Genomic DNA, 20,172 nt, shown 5'->3' on the forward strand with positions numbered 1-20,172 from the left:
ATCATCATCATCCTGTGTTATCACATTCCTTGCCATTGGAGTCACCCTCCTCTTTTTGACCTGACAGCGCAGTATAGTCCACATAAACCTCTTCAGGGTCACCTCTCCCCGGGGATAACGTCAGATGATGAGGGTCAGGATGCTGTTTGGACCCTACTTCATCCTGCTCTGGATCCAAGCTAAAATTTTGGGCATCGGTGCAGATTTCCTCCTTTAGACTCTGCAAAGCTTTTGAGTACACTTCTAATGAGGATATGGGGGGGATGTTGTTATCAGAATTATTAGGGGTTTTGAGGAGCCACATCAGTAGGAATATTGCCCACATCTATGAATGAAGCAATTATTGTCCGGGAGAAAACCCTGAATCTCCAGACTCCCTGCAGATAATACAATATTAGTCAAACTACTACTTAAATAAAATGATAGTGGAAGTGATCCATGATGACAAACAGGATTTATGCCAAACAGATCTACGGCATCAGCATTACACGGTGATATCTTACTATACAGATGAGTAATAAGGAGGCTTGAAATAGACCAATAACTTCCCTGACACTATGAAAGTTTCCGAGCGCGTCAAGTGGAATTATTTATGGAAAGTAATGGGCAAAATGGGATTTGGCCATAAGTTTATAAATTGGATCAATGTTCTCTATGGGTCAGCGTCCGCTAGATTGAGAGTAAATGGCTGATTGTCGGGGCCATGTGAGTTGGGCAGGGGTACACGACAGGGGCGCCTGCTCTCATCTCCTCTATTTGCAATAGCAATGAGCCGCTGATATGTAATCTGAGAGATTCCAAGGACTTCATTGGTTTTATGTGTAATAACATCATAGACAAGATGAGTCTGTGTGCCGATGCCGCTGCTGTATGTGGGCGATATAGTCATCTGCTGGCCCAATAATGACAGATATAAAGGAGTTTGGTCCGATTTCAGGAATAAACATCAATTGGGATAAGTCATCTATATCAACACTGACCCTCTCCCACATATGGTAACAATTGTACCAGCTCGGACACAAGTGGTGGAACAGATTAAATGTCTCAGTGTGGTGGTCGGGTCTAACATTACAGACTATACAGCATTAACCCCTTCACTACCAAGGGTGGTTTGCACGTTAACTCCCGGGCCAATTTTTACAATTCTGACCACTGTCCCTTTATGAGGTAATAACTCTGAAACGCTTCCAGGGATCCCGGTGATTCTGACATTGTTTTCTCGTGACATATTGTACTTCATGTTAGTGGTAAAATTTCATTCAAATAACTTCCGTTTATTTGTGAGAAAAACGGAAATTTGGCAAAAATTTTGAAAATTTCGCAATTTTCCAACTTTGAATTTTTATGCCCTTAAATCACAGAGATATGGCACACAAAAAACTTGATAACTAACATTTCCCACCTGTTTACTTTACATCAGCACAATTTTGGAACCAAAATTTTTTTTTGTTAGGAAGTTATAAGGGTTAAAAGTTGACCAGCGATTTCTAATTTTTACAACACCATTTTATTTTTAGGACCACATCACATTTGAAGCCACTTTGAGGGGTCTATATGATAGGAAATACCCAAAAGTGACACCATTCTAAAAACTGCACCCCTTAAGGTGCTCAAAACCACATTCAAGGAGTTTATTAACCCATTAGGTGCGTCACAGGAATTTTTTTGAATATTTAAAAAAAAAAATGAACATTAACTTTTTTTCACAAAAAAAATACTTCAGGTTCAATTTTTTTTATTTTACCAAGGGTAACAGGAGAAATTGGACTGCAAAAGTTATTGTGCAATTTGTCCTGAGTACGCTGATACCTGATATGTGAGGGAGAACGACTGTTTCGGCGCATGGCAGAGCTCAGAATGGAAGGAGCGCCGTTTGACTTTTTCAATGCAAAATTGGCTGGAATTCAGATCGGACGCCATGTCACGTTTGGAGAGTCCCTGATGTACCTAAACAGTGGAAACCCCCTACAAGTGACCCCATTTTGGAAACTAGACCCCCCAAGGAACTTATCTAGATATGTGGTGAGAACTTTGAACCCACAAGGGCTTTACAGAAGTTTATAACGTACAGCGGTAGAATTAAAAAAATCATATTTTTTCCACAAAAATGATCTTTTCACCCCAATTTTTATTTTCCCAAGGGTAACAGGACCCTAAAAGTTATTGTGCAATTTGTCCTGAGTACGCTGATACCCCACATGTGGGGGTAAACCACTATTTGGGCGCATGGCAGAGCTCGGAAGGGAAGCAGCGCCATTTGACGTTTTTGGCTGGAATTGAGATCGGACATCATGTCGCGATTGGAAAACCCCTGATGTACCAAAACAGTGGAAACCCCCCACAAATGACACCATTTTGGAAACTAGACCCCCTAAGGAACTTATCTAGATGTGTGGTGAGAACTTTGAACCCCCAAGTGCTTCACAGAAGTTTATAACGCCCAGGCGTGAAAATAAAAAAATATTTTTTTTCCACAAAAATGATTTTTTTGCCCCCAAATTTTTATTTTCCTAAGGGCAACAGGAGAAGTAGGACCCCAAAAGTTGTTTTGCAAATTGTCCTGAGTAGGCTGATACCCCACATGAGGGGGTAAAACACTGTTTGGGTGCATGGCAGAGCTTGGAAGGGAAGGAGCACCATTTGACTTTTTCAACGCAGAATTGGCTGGAATTGAGATCAGACGCCATGTTGCGTTTGGAGAGCACCTGATGTGCGCAAATAGTGGAAACCCCCAATTCTAACCCTAACCCTAACCCTAGCCCTAATCTCAGCCCTAACCCTAGCCCTAACCCTAATGCGAAAATGGAAATAAATACATTTTTTTAATTTTATTATTTTTCCCTAACTAAGGGGGTGATAACGGGGGGTTTGATTTACTTTTTATGTTTGGCGGCTGTCGCACGCTAAAAGACGCTTTTTATTGTAAAAATAGTTTTTGCATCACCACATATTGAGAGCTATAATTTTTCCATATTTTGACCCACCGAGTCATGTGAGGTCTTATTTTTTGAGGGACGAGTTGACGCTTTTATTGGTATCATGTTCGGGCATGTGACATTTTTTGATCGCTTTTTATTTTGTTTTTTGGGACGCAGAATTTACAAAAACCAGCGTTTCATGAATTTCTTCGTTCCGCGTGCGGTAAAATTGATAAAGTGGTTTTATTCTTCGGGTCAGTACGGTTACAGCGATACCTCATTTAGGTCTTTTTTTTATGTTTTGGCGCTTTTATGCAATGAAAACAATTTTATATAAAAAATAATTATTTTTGCATCGCTTTATTCTGCGAGCTATAACTTTTTTATTTTTTCGCTGATGATGCTGTATGGCAGCTCGTTTTTTGCGGGACAAGATGACGTTTTCAGCGGTACCATGGATATTTATATGCGTCTTTTTGATCGCGCATTATTGCACTTTTTGTTCGGCGGTATGATAATAAATCATTATTTTTTGCTTCGTTTTTTATTTTTATTTTTTAAGGGGTTCGCTTAAGGGGTTAACTATTGGGACAGTTTTATAGGGCGGGTCGTTACGGACGCGGCGATACCTAATATGTGTACTTTTATTGTGTTTTTTTTTTTATTTCCAAAAAATGAATTTATTGGGGAATATTTTTTTTTTTTTTGTATTTATTTAGCGATTTTTTTAAAATTATTTTTACACTTTTTTTTTTTTTTACTTTATTACAATGTCCCAGGGGGGACATAACTGTCCTGTGACAGATCGCGTGGGGGGCTCAGGGAAGCAAGGAGGGAGCCCCCTCCCTGCTGATGCTTCCCTTTAACCCCCGGTACACCGCGATCGTGTTTGATCGCGGTGTGCAAGGGGTTAACGTGTCGGAGGCGGTCCGTGACCGCGCCTGACACATTGTGCCGGGTGTCAGCTATGATAATTAGCTGACACTCGGCCGCGATCAGCGGCGTTCACCACGTGGGCGCCGCTGATCGCGGTGACGTAATATTCCGTCCATGGTAATTAGGTACAGGGTCACATGGACGGAATATTACGTCAATTGTAGGTAAGGGGTTAAACATTAACCTCTTACTTGAGAGACTTAGATCCAAAACAAATTTGAGGTGTAAATTGCCTGTCTGTAATAGGTCGGGGGGAATCTCATTAAAGTGATTTTCAGGCCACAATTCTTGTATTTGCTTCCCAATTTTCCATGTTGAATCTCTCCTCCCATATTCCAAAAGGTTTAGTCATTGTTCAGAGAACCGATATGGTGCAAGCGAAATGCAAGCATAAAACTGGCATCACTTCAAAGGGACAAAACTGGGGGAGGTATGGAGATTCCAGATCCATGGATCTATTTTATAGCTTCACAGATGGAACATTTTCATGGGTGGGGAAAAAGAGAGCGTATGGGCAAGAATGGTAGTCATGTCCTTCAAGAAAATGGGTGTCACTCATATATGTGCTGTAGGTGGGCACTAAGTACACAGATATAAAGACCGACCTTAGCAATGATGTACAAGGTGTGGGACAGGGGAAGAGACTGTTGGGGATAAGGGAATCCTCTCATGTTGCCCCATTATGGCAAAATCAGTGACTGGTGAAGTTGACTGGTTTCGGAGGTTGGGAATCAAGGGGAATTCAGACTTTAGATCGGTTAGTAGAAAATGGAATGCTTAAAAGCTTTAACAAACTACCACAAGAGTTTGGATTGCCTCACGGCCTCTTCTTTCGATACCTACAACTTAGGCATGCATATCTAACTCAGCTTAGCACTGCGGCACCAGATATACGGAAAAAAATATTTACTGGACTCAATAGCGGTGGCAAAATACACGACCGGCTTAATTTTAAACATCTATCAGCAACTCTTACACTCTCACATGGGAGACCATCCCGACTGCTACATTAAAATAGATTGATAAATCTATTTCACAAGCATTGTATCAAGCTCGCAAACTTATTGCAGAACATTGGCTAGACGCTCAACCACCGACAGATAATAAATAGGCAAAACCATATTTGGTTGGAAATTTAACAACATCTGGGGATCCTGATTGACTGTCCAGGCCTACCATCTGGAGAACTCCTGAGAGATGACATATGGCAGTTTCTGGCTTCAGGAACACTTGTAGTATCATCAGTCTAGGTTAAATGATATAAGTAGGGCCAGTACACAAGCAAACGAATTATGATAACTGAGTGGCAGATATTCTAATGTAATACACATCATAAAAAAATAATAATATGAATACAGATTTCTCTTGAGTGTTAATTTGGCGAAAATTTTGCAATTTTCCAACTTTGAATTTTTATGCCCTTAAATCACAGAGATATGGCAAATATGAGATATGAGATTCACAAAAAACTTAATATGTAACATTTCCCACATGTCTGCTTTACATCAACACAATTTTGGAACCCAAAATTTTATTTATTAGGAAGTTATAAGGGTTAAAAGTTGACCAGCGATTTCTCATGACAATATCATTTTTTTTAGGGACCACATCACATTTGAAGTCACTTTGAGCGGTCAGTATGACACAAAATACCCAAAAGTGACACCATTCTAAAAACTGCACCCTTGACAGTACTCAAAACCACATTCAAGAAGTTTATTAACTCTTCAGGTGCTTTACAGGAATTTTTTGAATGTTTTAAAAAAAAAATGAACATTTAACTTTTTTAGAGAAAAAAAATATTTCCGGTCCAATTTTTATTTTACCAAGGGTAACAGGAGAAATTGGACTGCAAAAGGTACAGTATTGTGCATTTTGTCCTGAGTACGCTATACCCCATATGTGAGGGTAAACCACAGCTTGGGTGCATGGCCGAGCTCGGAAGGGAAGGAGCATCGTTTGACTTTTTCAACACAAAATTGTCTAGAATTGAGATCGGACGCCATGTCACGTTTGGAGAGCCCCTGATGTGCCTAAACAGTGGAAACTCCCCACAAGTGACCCCATTTTGGAAACTAAACTCCCCAAGGAACTTATCTAGATGTATGGTGAGCACTTTGAACCCCCAAGTGCTTCACAGAAGTTTATAACGCCGAGGCGTGAAAATTAAAAAATCTTTTTCACAAAAATGATATTTTTGCCCCCAATTTTTTATTTTCCCAAGGGTAACAGGAGAAATTGGACCCCAAAAGGTGTGCAATTTATCCTGAGTAGGCTGATACCCCATATGTGGGGGAAAAGCACTGTTTGTGCGCATGGCAGAGCTCGGAAGGAGCACTGTTTGACTTTTTCAACACAGAATTGGCTGGAATGGAGATCAGATGCCATGTCGTGTTTGGAGAGCCCCTGATGTGCCTAAACAGTGGTAACCCCCCAATTCTAACTCGAACCCTAACCCCAACACACCCCCAACCCTAGCCCCAACCATAATGGAAAAATAGAAATAAATACTTTTTAATGTTATTATTTTTCCCCTAAGTAAGGGGGTGATAACGGGGGGTTTGATTTACTATTTATAGCGGGTTTTCATGTTTGGCAGCTGTCACACGCTAAAAGACACTTTTTATTGTAAAATAGTTTTTGCATCACCATATTTTGAGAGCTATAATTTTTCCATATTTCGACCCACAGAGTAATGTGAGGTCTTATATATTTCCATCACAGTCCCGCAAAAAAATATGTATATATATGTATTTCATGTAGATCTCACTTGTATGTATACTCCTATATACGCAAATCTGATATATACTATAATCAATTGATTAGAATGACCTAATAACCCCATAAACCAGACAAGTGCAAACCAGACAGCTCCTTGGTACTTTCCAGACACTAAAAAACAGGAACCAACACCAGATGGCCCAAGCTGATGTCTCGATTTTTGCTGAATAGCAGGAAAAGGCGACAGCTACTCATAAATTGCTAAATCAGCCATTTTGTTATGCCTTGACCAGAATCCTCCATATACTCAAACAGCCAATAACATTGAAGCTTGACAATATGGGAATTAACTAACCACCCCCTTCTATATGCAATTATAAAACCATGTATGTACAATAAACCATGAGTATTGATGGAATGTTATTCTGTCACTTTGATTTACAGTCTCATTCTTGATTCTTAAGCGCTCAAAAATTCTCAGTCTAAGGCTAGTTTCACACTAGCGTTTATTCGACGCAGCGCACGGCGCCGCTAAGCCCTGCCCCCTGCCCGCCCCATCTGGTCATCGCCGCCTATCGCACATGGACGCTTGCGATCTGTGCACCCTATCTTTAGCATAGGGTGCACAGATCGTGCGCTGGCCATGCGCTAGGATTTTGGCGTGCGCTGCGCACTTTTGAAGGTGCACCGTGTGTGCCGAAATGTAACATGCTGCATTTGGCGCGCACGGGCGCACCTTCAAAAGTGCGCAGCGCACGCCAAAATCCTACTAGCGCACGATCTGCGCAACCTATGCTAAAGATAGGGTGCGCAGATCGCAAGCGTCCATGTGCGCTAGTAGGCGGCGATGACCGGATGGGGCGGGCAGGGAGCCGGCAGGGGGCGGGGCTTAGCGGCGCCGTGCGCTGCGTGGAATAAACGCTAGTGTGAAACTAGCCTAATTGGGAACGGCCGCAGCACACACAGGGATAGATTTATCCTAACCAAATTTCCATAACAGGATGAGTTGACGTTTTTATTGGTACCATTTTTAGGCACGTGACATTTGTTTATCGCTCTTTATTCCGATTTTTGGGACACAGAGTGAACAAAAATCAGCATTTCATGAATTTCTTTTGGGGGGGCGGTGCGTTTATACCATTCTGTGTGGTAGTTTTATTCTTCGGGTCAGTACGATTACAGCGATACCTCCTTTATTTTTTATGTTTTGGCACTTTTGCACAATAAAAACAATTTTATTTAAAAAAAATTTTGCATTGCTTTATTCTGCGAGCAACAACTGTTTTATTTTTTCGTTGATGACGCTGTATGGCTGCTCGTTTTTTGTGGGACAAGATGACGTTTTCAGTGGTACCATGCTTAATTATATCCATTGTGATGTACAATGTCTGTGAGGTATGGGGTTTTGTCCACAAAATATGATGTTTTCTGTTGTAACTTTCCAGAAAGATCCGGCACATATGACAATCCAGGCTGCTAGCTCTGCAGCTTCACCCCTCCTCCCTTCACACACACACAGAGCAGTGCCACCCCCCCTCCTCTACAGCCTGTGTTCGCACTAGTAATAGGAGACCCCCCTGCTGTTACAACCATTTGTTTCCTTCTCTCAGCTGAAAAATGCGGGAAAAGGTCTTTGTTTGAAATAAAGGTTAGTAGTAAACCTTTAAGAGCCTGCCCTGCGAAAACCGTACCAAGTAGAGATATGAAAATCATATTTTTGTAACCTGAGCGGTCCCAGCTTCGATACCGCGTATCTTTCGAAGTTCTACCCTGTCCAGAACATGAGATAGGATTTGCACCCAAATGGACGGTCATATCGCATAGATGTTTGATGTTTTCTTGATAGGCTCATTACGCTGGGAAACATGATACCACTGATGAGTCTATACCAGCTTCTCCCATAAAGTTATAGCTAATCTAAGTTTTGTAGCCAAAACATAACTTGGATAAGAGAGGTGGGATCAACCCAGAATGCACCTCTCTGTGATGTCACATAGGAAAGTCTATAAGGCATGCCCTGGCAGAACCAGCTCAGAATAGCTCAAGTCGTCGTGCTAGAAAGACCCGCAGATGAGCAGAGAAGTGCAGCTCCGCCTCCACCCCCCTTAAAGCCACATGGGATGCCAACTGACCACATGTGAGTGTGACTTTCTACCCTTTTAATCCTTTTATTTTATATCTGTACTGTACCTATTTTATGTCTCAATTTTATAGCAACTTTTATCTGTAATCACTGTCCTCTTTCGGAAAATAAATGAAATAATTATTTAGATCTGTCTCCATGCTCTAAGAATCGAACTATACGCCTTTGATAGATAATCGCTACTAATTCAAGGGGTTTGCCACAGACCCTCTTAATTTAAAACTGTGAATTAAGTAACCGTGACTGGTGGCAGCACGTTGTGCACGGCTATTGCGGCTTGCTGGCAGCCTAGAAGGGTCTTATATTGCTGAATGAGAGGCTGCGGCCACAGCTGATAATTCCCTTACTGCAGAAGCCTAATTGCCGGTTCACAACAGGCAGCCCGTCCGGCGCCTAATTATCCTAGGTGCAGTTCCCTGACTGACCTGAGGGTAAGGGGGGCGCCGGAGAGCTGCGAGTTCCAGAGTGGAACTGAGAAAGTGGGATATACATAAATCCCCGCAGTACTTGGAAGATTGATAGCAGTGGTGGGGCATCCAAATTAACCCCCCCTGCGGCAAATTGTAGAGCGAGAGTAGCTTGCTGGATATTTTGGTCACATGGTGCCAGTGGTGGGATAACTAAGATAAGCCCCACTGTGCCTGTGATAGCTGTGTGCCGGCAGTGTGTCTCGTCCCTCCGTCCGCTGATACACCCGTGTCAGTGGTGGGACTGTGACATAGTGGTGACACAGGGTCTGCTGTCCGTCACGTTTTGGTGGCAGCGGGACCCCCGTTAGTCGTCGCCCGTAAGTGGACGAATGGCGGTTTGGGCCGTTCGTCACATCCATCTTTTGATCGCGTGTTATTGCACTTTTTGATCGGCGGTATGATGATTAAGTATCTTTTTTGCCTTGTTTTTTTTTTTTTTGGAAGGGGTTCACTAAAGGGGTTAACTAGTGGGACAGTTTTATATAGGGCGGGTTGTTACGGACAAGGCGATACTAAATGTGTACTTTTATTGTTTTTTTTATTTACCAAAAAAAGAATTAGGGAATATTTTTTCTTTTCTTTTATTTAGGAATTTTTAAAAAAATATTTTTAAGTTTTTTTTTTTTACATTATTATATTGTCCCAGTGTGGGACATCACTGTATAGTGTCAGATCGCTGATCTGACACTTTGCAGTGCACTTTGTCAGATCAGCGATCTGACAGGCACTGCAGGAGGCTTTCTCAGCGCCTGCTCTCAGCAGGCACTTAGAAAGCCACCTCCCTGTAGGACCCCGAAGGCCCCCGCGGCCATTTTGGATCTGGGGGCCTGCAGGAACGAGCACATCTCGTTGTTCCAAAGGGCTCAGGGAAGCACGCAGGGATTCTTCCCTATGCCCCCGGTACACTGCGATCATGTTTGATCGCAGTGTGCCAGGGGTTAATGTGCCGGGGTGGTCCGTGACCACTCCTGGCACATAGTGCCGGGTGTCAGATGTGATAATCAGCTGACACCCGGTCACGATCAGCTGCACTCCCCCCGTGAGCGCAGGTGATCGCGATAACGTACTATCCCATCCACGGTCATACGGGCCCGGCTCTTTTTGACGGGATAGTACGTCAAATGTCAGAAAGGGGTTAAGAAAATACCATTTCCATTTAAAATATTTTCCACATTAAGAACATGAAAAAGGCTTCTCTCCTGTGTGCGTTCTCTGGTGGCGATCAAGATGCGCTTTCCGGGTAAAACATTTCCTACATTCTGAACATGAAAAAGGCTTCTCCCCTGTGTGAGTTCTGTGGTGCATAAAAAGATTACTTTTCCAGTTAAAACATTTTCCACATTCTGAACAGGAAAAAGGCTTCTCCCCTGTGTGAGTTCTCTGGTGGTGCTCAAAATGCGCTTTCCGGGTAAAACATTTCCCACATTCTGAACATGAAAAAGGCTTCTCCCCTGTATGGGTTCTCTGGTGTCTATCAAGATCCTGCTTCCAGTTAAAACATTTTCCACATTCTGAACATGAAAAACGTGTCTCCCCTGTGTGGGTTCTCTGGTGTATAACAAGATTCCTTTTGTGTCTAAAACATTTCCCACATTCTGAACATGAAAAAGGCTTCTCCCCTGTGTGGGTTCTCTGGTGTCTATCAAGACGCTGTTTCCAGTTAAAACATTTCCCACATTTTGAACAGGAAAAAGGCTTCTCCCCTGTGTGGGTTCTCTGGTGGTGATCAAGATGCGCTTTCAAGGTAAAACATTTCCCACATTTGGAGCAAGAAAAAGGCTTCTCCCCTGTGTGGGTTCTGTGGTGTATAACAAGATTCCTTTTCCAGTTAAAACATTTCCCACATTCTGAACAGGAAAAAGGCTTCTCCCCTGTGTGAGTTCTATGGTGATTAACCAAATCTGATTTCTGGTTAAAACATTTCCCACATTCTGAACAGGAAAAAGGCTTCTCCCCTGTGTGGGTTCTCTGGTGTATAACAAAATCTGATTTCTGATTAAAACATTTCCCACACTTGGAACAAGAAAATCTGCTCTCTGCTGTGTGAATTGTTTGATGGTTAAGAAAAGACTTTTCAAGAGGAAAGCTATTTCCATATTCCGAACGTGAAAACCGCTTCTTTGATTTAGGAGCAGTTTGTTTTTTAATGCTTATTTTGTGATTTTGATTTTCCTTAGTAGTCAGTAATGAATCAGAAGATGGGACCTGTTTCATAGGATCAGATGACATAGCTTTGCTGTGAATGGATGATGATATATCTGGAGTAATGGCATTCACTTCAATTGTATCCTGTGTGATGTCAAGATCATCTGATTTAAAAATTGAAGATGTCAGCGTTCCCTCTGATCTTCTGGTACAGTCATCTGCTAAGAATAAAACCAATTATTATTTTTCAATTAAATATCCTCAAACTTAATATTTTTGAACATTTCTACTTAACTTGCCAATTTTTAATGACAGTTTATGTAAAAAATTTGAATTATTCACCAGAATGACAGTATCACAGTCTAATAGAAAGCCTCATAATATGAACCAGTAGTGTGTGGTGTTCAACTGTTTGTTCATTCTGCCTCCCAAATATCAAATAAAGAGTCACCAATGTTATTTAGACAAAAATATCAATAAAAAGTTCTACTCATCTCACAAAAAACAAGTCCCCACTCAGATCTATCATCAGTCAATGGAAAAACAGGAGGTTCCCACACTATTAGTGGCTCAAAGGTTCTTGAAAAGGAACATGGCTTCCATAAACCAATTCAGCAATATCCGCTCTCCCAAAGTCAAATTTCCCCCTCGCTGCTGAGTCTTGCAGTGTGCCCAAACCACATTTAGCATCCATGTATTTGGCAATACTATAGAAAGAAGAACACTCTTAATTTACGATGTGTGTCTCCTGGAGCACAATCTGGGCACTGTTTTGGGTGATAAACGGTATATTTTCAATTTTTACTCTCCAACATCCACTGTGCTCTAATTACCGGAAATTGGCTGTGGAGTCAAAATTGTGACTACTTGTATAGATTAATTCACTGAGGGTTATACTGTCCAAAATGGAGTCACTTTATGGGGATTTCTACTGCTCGGTTTTTCTGACATTTTGACATATTAGGGCTTCTACAAATTCTGTGTCCCATCTTCTCTGGGAGCTGCTCCTATGATATCTGCTTATTCAGTCTGCAGGTGGCGATGGTAATGGAGGAGACATCAGAACCTGAAGCTCTGGGTGGTGCAGGCTCTCTCCAGCCACTAAGATTAAGGCGCCTACGACTTGTGGTACCATTCATTCTGGCAGTTTGGGTGTGTACGCTGTCCAGCTGGAGTAATCTGCTCCCTACTTCACCATACTAAAGCTCGGAGCATATTGCTGGAAGCTGCCAGATACAGGCTTGTTCCCCTCTGGTTCAGTCCTGGGTACTCAGCACCCGCCTTGTGTATTGGTCTCCAGTTGTGATCCTGGCCTGTTTACTTACGACTCTTGCGTCTTCTCATTTTGTATTTTCTCTGCCCTCCCGGTTGTGGCCAGACTACCCGACTATTCCTCTTATCTCATACTACAGGAAAGCAAGTATCAACGTGGCCCAAGCCTAGGGGTCTGTGTGTAAGTCCAGATGGAGAGGGGTTAAAGAAGATCAAGGATGATGGGCAAAACCGTGACTATAGACAATAACACCACTTCTGAAATAATCAAGCTGAACAGTCTGTTTAACCCCTTAAGGACCAAGCCATTTTGTAGGTTAATGACCAGGCCTTAATTTTGAAATCAGACCACTGTCCCTTCATGTGCTTAGAACTCTGGAACGCTTCAACGGATCCCGCTGATTTTGAGAATGTTTTTTTTGTGACATATTGTACTTCGTGGTAGTGGTAACATTTCTTCAATATGACTTGTGTTTATTTATGAAAAAAACGGAAATATGGTGAAAATTTTTAAAATTTAGCAATTTTCAAGTTTGTTATTTTTATACCCTTAAATCAAAGAGTGATGTCACACAAAATAGTTAATAAATAACATTTCCCACATGCTTACTTTACATCAGCACAATTTTGGAAGCAAAATTTTTTTGTTAGGAAGTTATAAGGGTTAAAATTTAACCAGCGATTTCTCATTCTTCCAACAAAATTTACAAAACCATTTTTTTAGGGACCATCTCACATTTGAAGTCACTTTGAGGGGCCTATAAGGCAAAAAAACCCAAAAGTGACACCATTCTAAAAACTGCACCCCTCAAGGTGCTCAAAACCACATTCAAGAAGTTTATTAACCCTTTAGGTGCTTCACAAGAATTGAAGCAATGTGGAAGGAAAAAAATAAATATTTAACTTTTTTTCCCCAAAATTTTTCTTTGGACAATTTTTTTATTTTGTCAAGGGTTTCAGGAGAAAATGAACTACAAGATTTGTTGTGCAATTTCTCCTGAGTACACCAATACCCCAATCTTTACACAAGTACTGTTACGGGGGCACCACAGAGTATTCTAATGGGAGCCAACCTAAGCCTGTACTGGTTAAGTCATGAAAAACAAAGAAGAAAGGAACAGGCCATACAAGGGGATCACCAGAGACAGGAAAAATAGTGTACAAAATATTGAAGTTTATTGGACACAAAAAAACATGCAAAAAACATTAAAACTGTCGATAATTACAGGGCTCATAATAGGACCAACCAGCTAAAACAAACTCCACAACAATAGAATATGAATACAGACCTAATGGCCATATAAGCAGCATACCATCTAGAAAATACCTCTACACAAGACTTATTCATATATACGACGTATAATCAAAATGGAAACATCATAGATTATAGTTGATGAGTGCCCACCTGGGCCACAATGCTAGCAGTCACCTGTAACCATACCACACAGAATACAAAAAGGTATAAGCACGATAGCATGGGCAGCCTACCGATAAATAGTGCTTGAACGTTGCAAAGCATATGGGCCCATGTGGCTAGGCACCAATGATGCGATATAGCGGTGCACAAAAGGTTAATGGTAAAAGCTGAAAGACACCATATGTGTATAATAGCACAGAGTGGTGTTCATCTGGTAAAGGGACCCATGTGGAGTAAGATTAGGCAGAGCAGAGACCCGACGCGTGTCGCCACCCTCAGTGGCTTCGACAGGGGTACCTGTTCCAAGTCACCTGTGAGCTCTGTTATATACCTCTGTGAAGCCCTTGGGGGTTCAAAGTGCTCCCCACACATTTAGATAAGTTCCTTAAGGGGTCTAGTTTCCAAAATGATGTCACTTGTGGGGGGTTTCCACTGTTTAGGAACATCAGGGGCTCTCCAAACGTGACATGGTGTCCGATCTTGATTCCAGCCATTTTGACATTCAAAACCTCAAATGATGCTCCTTCCCTACTGAGCTCTGCCATGCGCCTAAAGTGTGGTCTTCAAAAACAAAGAAGAAAGGAACAGGCCATATAAGGGGATCACCAGAGACAGGACAAATAGTGTACAAAATATTCAAGTTTTTTGGACACAAAAAAACATGCAAAAAACATTAAAACTGGTCACACATGTGACACAACTCGATAATTATGGGGCTCATAATAGGGCCAACCAGCTAAAACAAACTCCACAACAATAGAATATGAATACAGACCTAATGGCCATATAAGCAGCATACCAGCTAGAAAATACCTCTACACAAGAGTTATTCATATATACGACGTATAATCAAAATGGAAACATCATAGATTATAGTTGATGAGTGCCCACCTGGGCCACAATGCTGGCAGCCACCTGTAACCACACCACACAGAATACAAAAAGGTATAAGCACGATAGCATGGGCAGCCTACCGATAAATAGTGCTTGAACGTTGCAAAGCAAATGGGCCCATGTGGCTAGGCACCAATGATGCGATATAGCGGTGCACAAAAGGTTACTGGTAAAAGCTGAAAGACACCATCTGTGTATAATAGCACAGAGTAGTGTTCATCTGGTAAAGGGACCCATGTGGAGTAAGATTAGGCAGAGCAGAGACCCGACGCGTGTCGCCACCCTCAGTGGCTTCGACAGGGGTACCTGTTCCAAGTCACCTGTGTCCATATATACCCTTGAAGATTAGTAATGAAGCGCAGCTGCGCTACTTACCAGGCTAGCGTGGGGAGCGATGTAACAGCCATGGCCCTGAAAAGTGTATGGCCAATGATAGCGGTACACATGGTGGGTGTGTACCCAAAAATATTGGCGCATAGAACAGCCACTCAGTACTGCGCCTAACCCCATGCACACGTGCCGGCTGGTGCAGAGCAGGATGTACGTCATCCCTAAAGAGTGGGTTGCCGTGGCAACCAATAAACAAAGAAAACGGCGCTATAGTCACAGAGCAGCAGAGCTCTTCACCTACTGCGCATGCGTCAAGCGTGATGGAATCAAAGCACACAGACAAATCACACAGCCTGCCATGGTAGCCAGTTAAACAAAATAGCTGCGCATGCATCGTAATCACATCAGAGGGAGCATTAGCTCCCCACACTAGCCTGGTAAGCAGCACGGCTGCGCTTCACTACTAAACTACAAGGGTATATATGGACACAGGAAAATTTAAAAAAATCATTTTTTTTCACAAAAATTATCTGTTTGCCACCAATTTTTTATTTTCCCAAGGGTAACAGGAGAAATTGGACCCCAAAAGTTATTGTGCAATTTGTCCTGAGTACACTGATACCCCATATGTGGGGGGAACCACTATGATCGCCTAACTGCGATCTTTGGGAGGCAGAATGAACAAATCCACAAACGGTGAAGAATTGGTGTTATTTTTTATGCCGTTCCTCGTGCAGTATTAGTGATGTGGCGGCTTTATTCCTCGGGTCGGTGCGATTACAGCGATACCAGATTTATATCCTTTTTCATGTTTAGCTTCTGTCACTCACTAAAAGACGCTTTTTTTGGAAGAATTTTTTGTAAGAAGTTTTTGCATCGCCGTATTTTGAGAGCTATGATTTTTCCATATTTTGGCCGACAGAGTCATGTGAGGTCTTGATTTTTGTGGGAGGAGCTGATGTTTTTATTGGTACCATGATCGGACACAAAATGTTTTTTGATCGCTTTCTATTCCGATTTTTGTGGAGGCAGAATGAACGAAAAACAGAAATTCAGGAATTATTTTTTTCTCCGTTCCGCGTGTGGTAAAATTGATAAGGCAGCTTTATTCTTCGGGTCACTACGATTACAGCGATACCTCATTTATATCTTTTTTTATGTTTTGGCGTTTTTTTTTTTTTCACAATAAAAACTTTTATAGAAAAAAATAATTATTTTTGCATCACTTTATTCTGAGAGCTATAACTTTTTTATTTTTTCGCTGATGGCTCTGTATGGCGGCTCGTTTTTTGTGGGGCCAGATGACATTTTCAGCGGTACCATGCTTATTTATATCCGTCTTTTTGATCACGTGTTATTCCACTTTTTCCAAGCGGTATGATGATAAGGGTGTGTGCAGACGCTGCGGAATCCGCTGCGGATTAATCCGCACGGATTTTGCAAAAACCGCAGATAAACCGCAGGATTATCTGCGGTTTTGCCTGCGGTTTGGTCCTGCGGATTCACCATCTCCACAATGGTGGAGATAGGAACCCGCTGCGGATTTCGCAGAAAGAATTGACATGTCAATTCTTTCTGCGGTTTCAAAACTGCAGCAAATCCGCGCGGATTGTTCCGCAACGTCTACACAGCGTTTTTTTTTTACCATTCATTTAAATGGTACTGTACACCGCAGCTAAAACTGCTGTGGGTCCGCAGTGGCCAAAAACGCTGCGGAAACGCAGCGGAATCCTAACACTTGGAAAAAGTATAATTTGCTTTTTTGTGTTTTTTTTTACGGCGTTCAAAGAATGGGTTAACTAGGGTGACGCTTTTATAGGCGGGATTTTTACGGACGCGGCGATACCAAAAATCTGTTTTTTTTTACTTTATTTACATAAAAATGTGAATTTATTGGGAGATTTTTTTATTATTTAATATAATTTTTACCTCGTCCCTTTATGGGACTTTCACTTTCGATTGATGATATAATACATTGCTCCAGCATTGCAGTGTATTAGGCCTATGCTGAGACCGTGCTGTGAGCTTACGTTTAGTAAATCTATGAAACCAGGGCTGGAGCCATTATGTGCCACCCTGGATGAGCTGCACTACCTGTGCCACATGCCAGAAAGCATTGGCACTGAGATGTGGTCTGTGGTCCCCACCTGCAGGACCACTCCTTTATTGAGGGTGTCTTGATAATTGCCAATAATTCCCATCTGTTGTCTATTCCATTTGCACAACAGCATGTGAAATTGATTGTCAATCAGTGTTGCTTCCTAAGTGGACAGTTTGGTTTCACAGAAGTTTGATTTACTTGGAGTTATATTCTGTTGTTTAAGTGTTCCCTTTATTTTTTGAACAGTGCATATTACAGCCCTCAGCCCCGCACAGCTTAGAGATCTATCATGGCACAGGTGGAATGTTTGTCCTGGAGATTATCACAATCCTCCTGGAAGTTTGTTGGTTTTAATACAAATTGAAAAGTCAGGATAAAGGGAAACTCTGCTGTTATTCTACAGAAATTCACACTTGGCCTCACTGCACATTTACTGTTGTCGCTCATAAAACACATTCTAAAGACATACTGATAGGGAATTTAGATTGTGAGCCCCATCGGGGACAGCGATGATAATATGTGCAAATTGTAAAGCGCTGCGGAATATGTTAGCGCTATATAAAAATAAAGATTATTATTATTATTATAAAAGGGATGTTTGGCCAGAAAGACTGGACCTGGTCTTGTAGGGACCATGAGACATTCAGCAGCACAGAAGGGAGAGAAGATTCATCCGATAAGATCTCAGGGATCTAGGAAGCCACCAGCATCATCACCCTCCGCTTTCTCTTACAGGCCCAGCATAAGATTTTTCTTCAAGTGATTTTCTATCTTGTCAGCACATTCTACGTACGCTGTCATTTGGCTTTATAGTTACAGATCTGGGCAGGTAACGGTCAGCGTCTCCTAATTTAGGAAAGTGCATCTTCAAGGCTGTAATTTTTATAGAAGGGCTTTCAATGCCCAAAGTCACTTTAACAGTTTTTAGTGGAGGAGAATATTGTGGTAGGGAGGCAAAAGGGTGATCACATGATTGTGATACGGCTGGACTACACCACCGATAAAGCCACCACAGCCGGTGACTGAGAGGAATCTGTGACTTTGCTGAGAAAGGAGTAGACATCTAACTCTGTGTTCAGTGTGACTCTTTAAGCGCTCACTCGGCCTACATTGGGTCAGGTACAAGTAATCATATAGATCTCACTATAAGGGATCACCCTCACACTAATACCAGGGGGTAGGTGGATCCTCCAGGTTGTAAGTTCTATAGAAAATGGCTTTCAATGCCCAAAGTCATTTGAACAGTTTTGGGTGGAGGAGAATGTTGTGGTCTAGAGGCAAAATGGTGATCATGGTAATACGGCCGAACTACACCACCGATAAAGCAGCCACAGCCGGTGACTGAGAGGAATCTGTGACTTCTCTGCATTCAGTGGTTACTACTCACCTGGGTAGTCATATGTGGGAATCTCCTCTTTACAACGCTCATCACCCCTCACATATGTCTCTGTAGTATTAATATGGGTCAGATCTTCACCCTGAAACAAATATTGTAAAAGTCACCGACAGATGGAGACGTCCCATCTATGATCAGCTCTAATCCTGCCATCTCCACCGTTCTCATTACACAAGTATAAAACATATAATACTGGTGGATAAAACAAGACTGAGCACAAGACCTTCACAGCCGTCTACACATCATAGGGGAGATCTCCTGACACCTTCTCTCCATCTACCTGATGATCCTGAGGAGCACTGGGATCTTCTTGTTTACAGTCCTGTGGAAGAAGAGGACGGGGACATCTGTCTGGTGTTGTCCTCTTACTGGATAGATCTGGAGGAAACACATACAGGGACTGAATTCATTCTCTACATACAGATAATTATAGGCCGTGTGTATTTAGTCCTGTCTATTACCTGGTGATGTGAGGGGCTGGGGAACCTCCATTATGACGTTCTTGTACAGATCTCTGTGTCCTTCTAAATACTCCCACTCCTCCATGGAGAAATAGACAGCAACATCCTGACACCTTATAGGAACCTGACACATACAATGATACCGTCATTCCCCGATCCCTTCATAGTGTTACTGTATAATGTCCCAGCATTCCCAGCAGTGTCACCTCTCCAGTCAGCAGCTCAATCATCTTGTAGATGAGTTCTAGGATCTTCTGGTCATTGATGTCCTCATGGATCAGGGGTTGAGGTGGAGGCCCCGTGATTGGGCTCAGGGGTCTTCCCCATCCCTCAGACACAGGGTCCTGACAGCGATCACTAGAGGTCTTCTTCATCACTGTGTAATCCTGGTAATGGAGAGACACATTAATAAATCTCAGTACAGACATTCCCAGAGTCCTCACCTCTCCAGTTCTGTCCATCTGTTATTCCCATAGATAAGAATGATGTAATGTGACGTCATCAGAATCTCTCACCTCTCCAGTGAGACGGAAGAGGATCTCTAGGGTGAGGTGTAACATCCTCTCCGCCATCTTGTCTCTGTCCATATCCATCCTTGATGGTTAAATCAGGAAAATTCTCTTCTGTACAAGATCTTCACTGAGAGGATCCGATATTGTAGAGACCTGAATGAGAAGAAGATGATCCGATGTAACATCATAAGAATCCTGTGTAATAATACAATTACTGGAGATAATAAGGGAAACATATGAGGAGATTTATTATCTTACAGGGTTTAGTTTTCTTCCCTGACATCTACTAATAAAACCTATATATTTAGGCCACAGACAACAAGCAGTTTCCTCCTCGGAGTCGGCAGCTGAACACGTTCCTCATAGACTCATCTTCCATAACGCTAATTCTCGTCTCATTACCGACACGGGAATCGGCATTAGCAATACTGCAGGAGATATTCATTACACGCGACA

At 42.1% G+C, this 20,172-nt stretch overlaps 1 protein-coding gene across 1 annotated transcript; it reads right to left on the minus strand.

Moving 5' to 3' along the window:
• Nucleotides 1-9,701: 9,701 nt before the first annotated feature.
• Nucleotides 9,702-18,815, minus strand: LOC141077563 (uncharacterized). The gene is made up of 2 exons (XM_073564563.1): nucleotides 18,735-18,815; nucleotides 9,702-11,551 (listed from the first exon to the last, which is right to left on the minus strand). The coding sequence occupies exon 2, from the start codon at nucleotides 11,415-11,417 to the stop codon at nucleotides 10,362-10,364; it is 1,056 nt and encodes a 351-aa protein (XP_073420664.1). The 5' UTR covers nucleotides 11,418-11,551; nucleotides 18,735-18,815; the 3' UTR covers nucleotides 9,702-10,361.
• Nucleotides 18,816-20,172: the final 1,357 nt, after the last annotated feature.

The sequence above is a fragment of the Dendrobates tinctorius genome, unplaced genomic scaffold (genome assembly GCF_039654945.1).
Source record: "Dendrobates tinctorius isolate UK_male_01 unplaced genomic scaffold, ASM3965494v1 ptg000456l, whole genome shotgun sequence".
Classification (NCBI taxonomy): domain Eukaryota; kingdom Metazoa; phylum Chordata; class Amphibia; order Anura; family Dendrobatidae; genus Dendrobates; species Dendrobates tinctorius.